A 10,545-nucleotide genomic window follows, 5' to 3' on the forward strand; every position below is an offset into this window, starting at 1 on the left:
GGAGAGAGAAAGAGAGGAAAGAGATCAACTACAGCACTGCTAACGGAGAGAGAGGAGAGGAGAGAGAGAGAGAGATCAACTACAGCACTGCTAATGGAGAGAGCGAGAGAGAGAGAGAGGAGAGATCAACTACAGCACTGCTAACAGAGAGAGAGAGAGAGAGAAGAGAGAGATCAACTACAGCACCGCTAACGGAGAGAGAGCAAGAGAGAGAGAGGAGAGAGAGAGAGAGAGAGGAGAGGAAGAGAAAGATCAACTACAGCACTGCTAATGGAGAGAGCGAGAGAGAGAGAGAGAGAGAGAGAGAGAGCGAGCGAGAGAGATCAACGGCCTCTGCACTGCTGCACTCAACTACTGAGGAGAAAGCAGACAAGCGTTTCAGAGCGCCCCACCCCCACACGATGTGCCTGAGTGAGTAAAAGAGGTGCCAACTCCGCCCCCCATCCAGCTAACCCTGCCCACTGTGACTGCTGGACTATACAGCTAACCCTGCTCACTGTGACTGCTGGACTATACAGCTAACCCTGCTCACTGTGACTGGACTGTACAGCTAACCCTGCTCACTGTGACTGGACTATACAGCTAACCCTGCTCACTGTGACTGGACTATACAGCTAACCCTGCTCACTGTGACTGCTGGACTATACAGCTAACCCTGCTCACTGTGACTGGACTATACAGCTAACCCTGCTCACTGTGACTGGACTATACAGCTAACCCTGCTCACTGTGACTGCTGGACTATACAGCTAACCCTGCTCACTGTGACTGGACTATACAGCTAACCCTGCTCACTGTGACTGGACTATACAGCTAACCCTGCTCACTGTGACTGGACTATACAGCTAACCCTGCTCACTGTGACTGCTGGACTATACAGCTAACCCTGCTCACTGTGACTGGACTATACAGCTAACCCTGCTCACTGTGACTGGACTATACAGCTAACCCTGCTCACTGTGACTGGACTATACAGCTAACCCTGCTCACTGTGACTGCTGGACTATACAGCTAACCCTGCTCACTGTGACTGGACTATACAGCTAACCCTGCTCACTGTGACTGGACTATACAGCTAACCCTGCTCACTGTGACTGGACTATACAGCTAACCCTGCTCACTGTGACTGCTGGACTATACAGCTAACCCTGCTCACTGTGACTGGACTATACAGCTAACCCTGCTCACTGTGACTGGACTATACAGCTAACCCTGCTCACTGTGACTGGACTATACAGCTAACCCTGCTCACTGTGACTGGACTATACAGCTAACCCTGCTCACTGTGACTGGACTATACAGCTAACCCTGCTCACTGTGACTGCTGGACTATACAGCTAACCCTGCTCACTGTGACTGGACTATACAGCTAACCCTGCTCACTGTGACTGGACTATACAGCTAACCCTGCTCACTGTGACTGGACTATACAGCTAACCCTGCTCACTGTGACTGGACTATACAGCTAACCCTGCTCACTGTGACTGGACTATACAGCTAACCCTGCTCACTGTGACTGGACTATACAGCTAACCCTGCTCACTGTGACTGGACTATACAGCTAAGCCTGCTCACTGTGACTGGACTATACAGCTAACCCTGCTCACTGTGACTGCTGGACTATACAGCTAACCCTGCTCACTGTGACTGGACTGTACAGCTAACCCTGCTCACTGTGACTGGACTATACAGCTAACCCTGCTCACTGTGACTGGACTGTACAGCTAACCCTGCTCACTGTGACTGGACTATACAGCTAACCCTGCTCACTGTGACTGCTGGACTATACAGCTAACCCTGCTCACTGTGACTGGACTATACAGCTAACCCTGCTCACTGTGACTGGACTATACAGCTAACCCTGCTCACTGTGACTGGACTATACAGCTAACCCTGCTCACTGTGACTGGACTATACAGCTAACCCTGCGCACTGTGACTGCTGGACTATACAGCTAACCCTGCGCACTGTGACTGCTGGACTATACAGCTAACCCTGCTCACTGTGACTGGACTATACAGCTAACCCTGCTCACTGTGACTGCTGGACTATAGAGCTTTAATGAATGGATGAATTACGTAATTACAGTAATAAGCTCAGCACACACACACACACACACACACACACACACACACACACATCATGTTTGTTTACAGTGTTTCAGGGACATGGCCTATGAGCTAGGTTTGACCCATCAGACACACACACACACACACACACACACACACACACACACACAAGTAAAGGCATTTTGGTTTTAGTAAAGTCTTCTCTAATTACATGTATGGTGTTTAAAATTGAGACACTGAGACACACACACTGACACACCGACATAGACATACACACACACTGAGACACACAGATACACACTGAGACACACAGACATACAGACACACACACACAGACACACACACTGAGACACACAGACACACACACTGAGACACACACAGACACACACAGACAGACACACCGACATACAGACACACACACTGAGACACACACACAGACACCCTTCTTTACAAGCGCACACATGCAAAGACACACACACAAACAGGCCGATACAACTCCTCTCTCTCTCTCTCTATCTCTGATCTATGCAAATCTACAACAAGCTGCAACAGAACCTCTTTCAGAAAGACACACACTTTCTGTTAAACCAGGAGCAGCAGCACAGCTTTTCACGAGAGAGGGGGCAAAAAAACTAAATATCAAAAGCACCTGTGTGTGTGTGTGTGTGTGTGTGTGTGTGTGTGTGTTGCACATTTAAACACAGCATCCGCTTTCATGTGGAGTGACTAACTTCCCTTGTAAAAATTCCCACATTAAAAGCAAGCATTGTAAAGCACAGAGAGGTCTGGTAAAGCATAGGGAAGCATTGTAAAGCACAGAGAGGTCTGGTAAAGCATAGGGAAGCATTGTAAAGCACAGAGAGGTGTGGACAGAAATGAAATTAATTAGGCAAGAGTATGCATCCATACCAACTGTAAAACCACTTGGTGAACTCCAGTGAGCTGTGCTGTGGTCGTGTGTATCACGATACACGCCTCTACATCATGTGAAGGAAGCATCAGGATTCAGGGCTACTCCCTGCTTAGTGTGTTAACATTGTGCAGCTGCACTGGCTGAAACACCTGACTCCACTGGTTCAGAGCTTCCAGTTTCTCCTCCGAGTCTCTGATCAGGAGTCTGAAGTAACTGGATTAACTGAAGCTGAACTGAGAGACTCAGACAAGCCGTGTGTAACTCCCTCCCTGCCTCTCCTCTCCTCTCTCCTCGCTCTCACCCCTCCCCTCAATCCCAGGGAATCCAGGCATCCCTGTGGATTTTCAGGGGGAGACGTCGCTGGGAGCTGTTGTCTAAGCGCTCTGGAATTCCCGGAATTTCCCTCCCAGCGTTTCCAGGAGTTCCCAGACTTTTCACAGGACCTGAAAACAACTCCAGCAGCAGCACTCTACACGGAGAGCAGAGCGCAGTACTCTGAAACCGGAGAGCAGTACTCTGAAACCGGAGAGCAGTACTCTGAAACCGGAGAGCAGTACTCTGAAACCGGAGAGCAGTACTCTGAAACCAGAGAGCAGTACTCTGAAACCAGAGAGCAGTACTCTGAAACCGGAGAGCAGTACTCTGAAACCGGAGAGCAGTACTCTGAAACCGGAGAGCAGTACTCTGCACCCAGAGAGCAGTACTCTGCACCCAGAGAGCAGTACTCTGCACCCAGAGAGCAGTACTCTGCACCCAGAGAGCAGTACTCCGCACCCAGAGAGCAGTACTCTGAAACCAGAGAGCAGTATTCTGCACCCAAAGCAATAAGCAGACTGAAAGCAGCCGCAGCTCCGACGCGTTCACTGAGGAAGCCGCCTGCATTGAGGATTTACAGCCTATCCTGGGGGAAAAAACAGGCTGAGGTACTTTATAGACCATTAAAATAGAATAGGTGTGAGTGTGAGTGTATCAGTTAGTGTGTGTGTGAATGTCTGTCTGGGGGGGTGCGTGTGCGAGGGGGGGGTAGGGTTAGTGCGTGCAGGGGGGGGGTACTCACGCGTTGCAGTAGGGCTTCTTGTCGTAGCCTTTGTAATTCTTCATGTTGAGAGTCATGTGACACACCTCGCAGTGGAAGCATGCTTTGTGCCAGTACTGCAAAACGACAGGGGAGCAAAGGGTTAATCAGAGGAGACGGGCGGGGTGCGCAGAGATCTGTCTCTCTGTCTCTAATTCATTCAAAGCTGCAGGCTGCTTGTTTTATACATAAAAAAACAACACACCACAGAGAGAGAGAGAGAGAGAGGAGGGGAGCACACACACCACAGAGAGAGAGAGAGAGAGAGAGGAGGGGAGCACACACACACACCACAGAGAGAGAGAGAGGAGGGGAGCACACACACACACCACAGAGAGAGAGAGAGGAGGGGAGCACACACACCACAGAGAGAGAGAGAGGAGGGGAGCACACACACCACAGAGAGAGAGAGAGGAGGGGAGCACACACACCACAGAGAGAGAGAGAGAGAGAGAGAAGGGGAGCACACACACACCACAGAGAGAGAGAAGGGGAGCACACACACACCACAGAGAGAGAGAAGGGGAGCACACACACACCAGAGAGAGATTATGCTCTCGCTCTCTCTCTCTCTCTCTCTCTCTCTCTCTCATGTAGATACATTTCAACATGAAATGTTAGCCCAAAGGCTTGTTCATTATCGCTGCCTCCGCCCTTGACGTAATTACTGTATGCAATGTTTTTTCATGAAGCATCCTCCATTTAAATATAAAATAGACAGACACACAGTCACAGACACACAGAGCCACAGACACACAGAGCCAGACATACAGAGCCACAGACAGACAGAGCCACAGACACACAGAGCCACAGACAGACAGACACAGTCACAGACACACAGAGCCACAGACAGACACACAGAGCCACAGACAGACACAGACACACAGAGCCACAGACAGACACAGACACACAGAGCCACAGACAGACACAGTCACAGACAGACACACAGAGCCACAGACAGACACAGACACACAGTCACAGACACAGACAGACACAGAGCCACAGAGTCACAGAGCCACAGACACACAGTCACAGACACAGACAGACACACAGAGCCACAGACACAGACAGACACAGAGTCACACACTCCACACGCTGTAGTGATTCAAATACTCCCTCACGCTCTCTGACTCACTCATTCAGACTCGGCAGCACAGTGTCCCATTCATGCCGGCTGGTCTCGCTCTCTCTCTGTCTGAATCCCTGCATTTACAAGCAGGACAGGAGTGGCTGCTGCACACAGGCTGTTCCCCTGATGCTGTGCAATCTGGGACCCGGAGCCAGCAAAGAGGGGGCGGGGGGGGGGGGGGGGGGGGGGGGGGGGTGAAACCAGGAATGGATCAAACCGCTATGCAAAGCTAGTCCCATCTCCGCTCTGTGTGTCACACTCTCTCTGTATAGAAAGGTGGCTGTGTGGTCCAGTGGTTAAAGAAAAGGGCTTGTAACCAGGAGGTCCCCGGTTCAAATCCCGGCTCACTCACTGACTCATTGTGTGACCCTGAGCAAGTCACTTAACCTCCTTGTGCTCCGTCTTTTGGGTGAGACGTAGTTGTAAGTGACTCTGCAGCTGATGCATAGTTCACACACTCTAGTCTCTGTAAGTCGCCTTGGATAAAGGCGTCTGCTAAATAAACACATAATAATAATAATAACATATCTGTATATAGCGATATTTACCAATGTATCTGCCGTATTATAATTATACAAACTCTCTCACACATACCACTACAAATATGCATAGTTAATTGTCTCTCGCCATACCTTATAACACATACCAATACACAACCAAGCGCGCTTGTACAAACTCATACAAGAAAATGCCCCCCTATCTATCTACCCCTCCCCACCCCTCCCTCAGTCCCGGGAGACCGCGCTGAATCAATTTCATTCAATTCTGAGTCTCTTCGTTTTGCGGTAATTCGATTGGACTGTCCTTTTGAGACAAATTAGGACTCGGCCTGTTTGTTAACCCTTTTAAATAGACACAGGGAGCACGGCTAGCCAGCGTGGGACAGAGATATCCTACCATCCAGACAGGGAGCGGGTTTCCTGCGTCACTATCACACCGTGAATCCATATGTACACAGCCCCTCGCGCTAGTATACGAAGCCACAGTGTGAAAACATTTTAATTTTTTTAAAGCGATGCTGTCAGCAAGGAGAAAATAAATAAATCAACTTTTCACCTCTTTAATAACCGACCCTTTCATTAACAAAGATCGGAAATGACACGGCACTGAAAGAACAATCCGGAGGTTCAAATTAAAAACAGACCTGGCATGTGTGTGTGTGTGTGTGAGAGAGAGAGAGTGAGGCTGTGTGTGTGTGAGAGAGAGAGAGAGAGACAGTGAGTGTGTGAGAGAGAGAGTGAGGCTGTGTGTGTGTGTGTGAGAGAGAGAGAGAGAGAGGCTGTGTGTGTGTGAGACAGAGAGAGAGAGAGACAGTGAGTGTGTGTGAGAGAGAGAGACAGTGTGTGTGTGTGAGAGAGAGTGAGGCTGTGTGTGTGTGAGAGAGAGAGAGTGAGGCTGTGTGTGTGTGTGAGAGAGAGTGAGGCTGTGTGTGTGTGTGTGAGAGAGAGTGAGGCTGTGTGTGTGTGAGACAGAGAGAGAGAGAGGCTGTGTGTGTGTGAGACAGAGAGAGAGAGAGGCTGTGTGTGTGAGAGAGAGTGAGGCTGTGTGTGTGTGAGAGAGAGAGAGTGAGGCTGTGTGTGTGTGTGAGAGAGAGTGAGGCTGTGTGTGTGTGTGTGAGAGAGAGTGAGGCTGTGTGTGTGTGAGAGAGAGAGACAGCGAGTGTGTGCGAGAGAGAGTGAGGCTGTGTGTGTGAGACAGAGAGAGAGAGAGAGGCTGTGTGTGTGAGACAGAGAGAGAGAGAGAGAGAGGCTGTGTGTGTGAGACAGAGAGAGAGAGAGAGGCTGTGTGTGTGTGAGACAGACAGAGAGAGGCTGTGTGTGTGTGAGAGAGAGTGAGGCTGTGTGTGTGTGTGTGTGAGAGAGAGTGAGGCTGTGTGTGTGTGTGAGAGAGAGTGAGGCTGTGTGTGTGTGAGAGAGAGTGAGGCTGTGTGTGTGAGACAGAAAGAGAGAGTGAGGCTGTGTGTGTGAGACAGAGAGTGAGACTGTGTGTGTGAGACAGAGTGAGACTGTGTGTATATATATATATATATATATATTCAACGCACGTCTGTTCTATATTGATACACTACTGTTGCGTGAAAAAAATACATAAAACGGTTTCTATCAAGTAAATCAGCACTGTGTATCTGATCTTAATCATCTTACTCCACAGTTTATGCTTCTTAAATTATAACGCGCGTGTGTGTGTGTGTATATATATATATATATATATATATATATATATATATATATAAATAATTCCCCGTTGTTTTAGTGGTTTGTATCAGACACATTGTAACGACGTGTGTCTGTCGTGAGTCGGGCTGTGCGCAACGTTGCTGTTATTGACGGTGTTCTGGAATTCACTGGCGGGCGGGGCATGGCTGTTCTCGACAGGAAACTCACTCAAACGCCACATTTCTACACTTTTTGACTCTCTCAAAATGGTTCCTGTTAATATTTTTTTTAACTTCTGCACGATTGAACACACCGCGCCTCCCTATGTCAAACAAAGCTTTTAATTAAAAGGCTGTCCGGCTGCAGACAGACAGACAGACAGTAACCGACCCACCCCGCGGCCAGCTTCCACGTAATGCGTTTAATCCTGCAGCTAAGAAAATCTACTCAACACGCCAGTGTAGAAAAACCAAAACCAAAACCTTCCAACATTATTACAAACAAAGCGATCATTCACAATACTAGCTTCACCGCTATTAATGAAAACACACACACACACACACACACACACATTATATATATATATTAATAAATATAGTGACTGGACAAGTCTATTTGAGCTCGAATTTCACATACACTCCGTCCCTCCCTCTCTCTCGCTCATATACACACACACACACGGTTGCGTTGCCCGGTCCATCTCGCAGCATGTCCGCTTATTTATTTACCTTGTCCAGGCAGTTCACTTTCTCTGTCGGATAAACGACTTTTCCGCACCTGCCGCAGCTCGGGTTCATATTGTCCGGATTATTGGCTGGTTTTTTTTTTTGGCGGGGGTTGTCTTGTTCCCCACCAAAAAAACAAAAACAAAAAAGTGTGCGGGTAGTGTTTCTCGATGTAGCAGTTTTTCGTGTTTTTTTTCCGCTGTTGTTTTTGGGCGGCCGGTTTGATCAAACGCACGGACTGAGCAGCAGCGCAACACGGAGGAGGGGCGAGCGCGATCCACACAAGCGGCCAGATTTGAAAAAGGACTGGAGAGATCGGGAGCGCGGAAAGCGCGCCTCCTCGGGCTGCGATAACCTTAAACAAGAATTTAGACTGTCAGTCAGATAGATAAACGGCTTATTGGACTGTCGTTTACTTATCGTCGAGGCATCATCTTTAAAATAAGGCTATATATATATATATATATATATATATATATATATATATATATATATATATATATATATATATGTGTGTTAGTAATGAGTCGTTGTTTTCTTATAGGGTTAGCACCCTATTTCGTGTTTGTGTTTGGGAGTGGGTTTAGATAAGGTAGTTTCTAAAATGGTTGGATTACGCGCCGAGGCGCGCTCTGTTGCGCACCACTGGCGAATTACAACGTTCCTCCCCCCCCCACTTTAAATGTAAAACTGTGGGTGACGTTGCAAAACAAACAGAAAACCAGTAAGTTATTCTGTAAGGCGTCCAGGATCTGTCACGATGATTAATAACCCAAATCCACAAGCAGACTTGGGGCGCGTCTGGTGTTACAAACGCACTTAAAACGAGCTGCGTTTGGGACAGCAGTTATTTGTGAAAGGTGTAACATGGTAACTGTGATTGCTGAGACAAGACGGGGGTATAGCTCAGTGGTAGAGCATTTGACTGCAGATCAAGAGGTCCCCGGTTCAAATCCGGGTGCCCCCTCAAATTTTTTTTTATTTTGATATAGAATAGTATTTTATTTTTGTTAGCCAGAACTTGAAATCGGCCATAAAGATGAGAACCATTTTATTTTAAATACAAAACAATACAGAACGTTTCAAACCCGAGGAGGTCCGTGGCTTTCATCTCTGCTCATCGGGGTCCAAGTAGCGGATTTTATCCCCGAACGTCAGTCTAGTTGAAGTCTGATTTACAGCGTCAGCGCAGTCTATAGCTGTCATGTTAATACATTTTCATAGTTTGGATGTAGTGAAGCGCCACGTCTTCTAACCTAGACAGCGGGCAAATGCTGCAATTCCATCTGTGTAGTTTTAGCGACACCTAGCGGCGAGATTGTTTATAACCCTGGTTTAGTGCAGTAAACACGAAGCTGAGACGCAGCGGATGTGGTTCAGGACAGCGAGGGGGTATAGCTCAGTGGTAGAGCATTTGACTGCAGATCAAGAGGTCTCCGGTTCAAATCCGGATGCCCCCTTACACGACATTTTAAACAAAGTGCTGATTTTTTTAAAGGATTTTGCAAATGGTTCTAAAAAACCAATTCTAAAACCTAATGTCTCTGTCTTTCCTGTCTTGCTCACCCTGCTGTATAATTACAGGCAGGACAGGAGCGTGTTCCCTGAGTTAGGAGAGGAGAGGAGAGGAGAGGAGAGCAGCCAAGCGTGCCGCAATATCAGCCTGCAAAAACAGAGGGAGAGAGAGCACTGATCACACTTATATGAATGACACCTCAAAGACAAAATAACTAATACGAAATATACCTGATACAAGATATACAATAGAGACCTGATACAAGATATACAATAGAGACCTGATACAAGATATACAATAGAGACCTGATACAATGACAAGAGGAGGGTTGATGTGTGATACAGCATAGCACAGCACAGTGTGATACAGCACAGCACAGTGTGATACAGCACAGCACAGCACAGTGTGATACAGCACAGCTCAGCACAGTGTGATACAGCACAGCACAGTGTGATACAGCACAGCACAGTGTGATACAGCATAGCACAGCACAGTGTGATACAGCACAGCACAGTGTGATACAGCACAGCACAGCACAGTGTGATACAGCACAGCACAGTGTGATACAGCACAGCTCAGCACAGTGTGATACAGCACAGCACAGTGTGATACAGCATAGCACAGCACAGTGTGATACAGCACAGCACAGTGTGATACAGCACAGCACAGTGTGATACAGCACAGCTCAGCACAGTGTGATACAGCACAGCACAGTGTGATACAGCATAGCACAGCACAGTGTGATACAGCACAGCACAGTGTGATACAGCACAGCACAGCACAGTGTGATACAGCACAGCACAGTGTGATACAGCACAGCACAGTGTGATACAGCACAGCTCAGCACAGTGTGATACAGCACAGCACAGTGTGATACAGCACGGCACAGCACAGTGTGATACAGCACAGCACAGTGTGATACAGCACAGCTCAGCAGAGTGTGATACAGCACAGCTCAGCACA

General features: G+C 48.0%; 1 protein-coding gene and 2 non-coding genes across 3 annotated transcripts in view; 2 read left to right on the forward strand and 1 right to left on the reverse strand.

Moving 5' to 3' along the window:
- LOC117433357 (LIM and SH3 domain protein 1-like) overlaps nt 1-8,420 on the reverse strand; it is a 14,991-nt gene extending 6,571 nt beyond the window's left edge. The window contains exons 1-2 of the mRNA XM_034055539.3: nt 8,070-8,420; nt 4,039-4,133 (exon numbers count right to left, since the gene is read on the reverse strand). Coding sequence (XP_033911430.1) covers nt 4,039-4,133; nt 8,070-8,138 — 164 coding nt within the window. The 5' untranslated portion in view covers nt 8,139-8,420. The remainder of the gene's footprint in view (nt 1-4,038; nt 4,134-8,069) is intronic.
- Nucleotides 8,421-8,961: 541 nt separating this feature from the next.
- On the forward strand, nt 8,962-9,033 carry trnac-gca (transfer RNA cysteine (anticodon GCA)). The gene has a single exon. It is a non-coding gene; the product is annotated as a tRNA-Cys (tRNA).
- Nucleotides 9,034-9,454: 421 nt separating this feature from the next.
- Nucleotides 9,455-9,526, forward strand: trnac-gca (transfer RNA cysteine (anticodon GCA)). Its single transcript has one exon. It is a non-coding gene; the product is annotated as a tRNA-Cys (tRNA).
- The last annotated feature ends 1,019 nt before the right edge of the window (nt 9,527-10,545 follow it).

The sequence above is a fragment of the Acipenser ruthenus genome, chromosome 33 (assembly GCF_902713425.1).
Source record: "Acipenser ruthenus chromosome 33, fAciRut3.2 maternal haplotype, whole genome shotgun sequence".
Classification (NCBI taxonomy): domain Eukaryota; kingdom Metazoa; phylum Chordata; class Actinopteri; order Acipenseriformes; family Acipenseridae; genus Acipenser; species Acipenser ruthenus.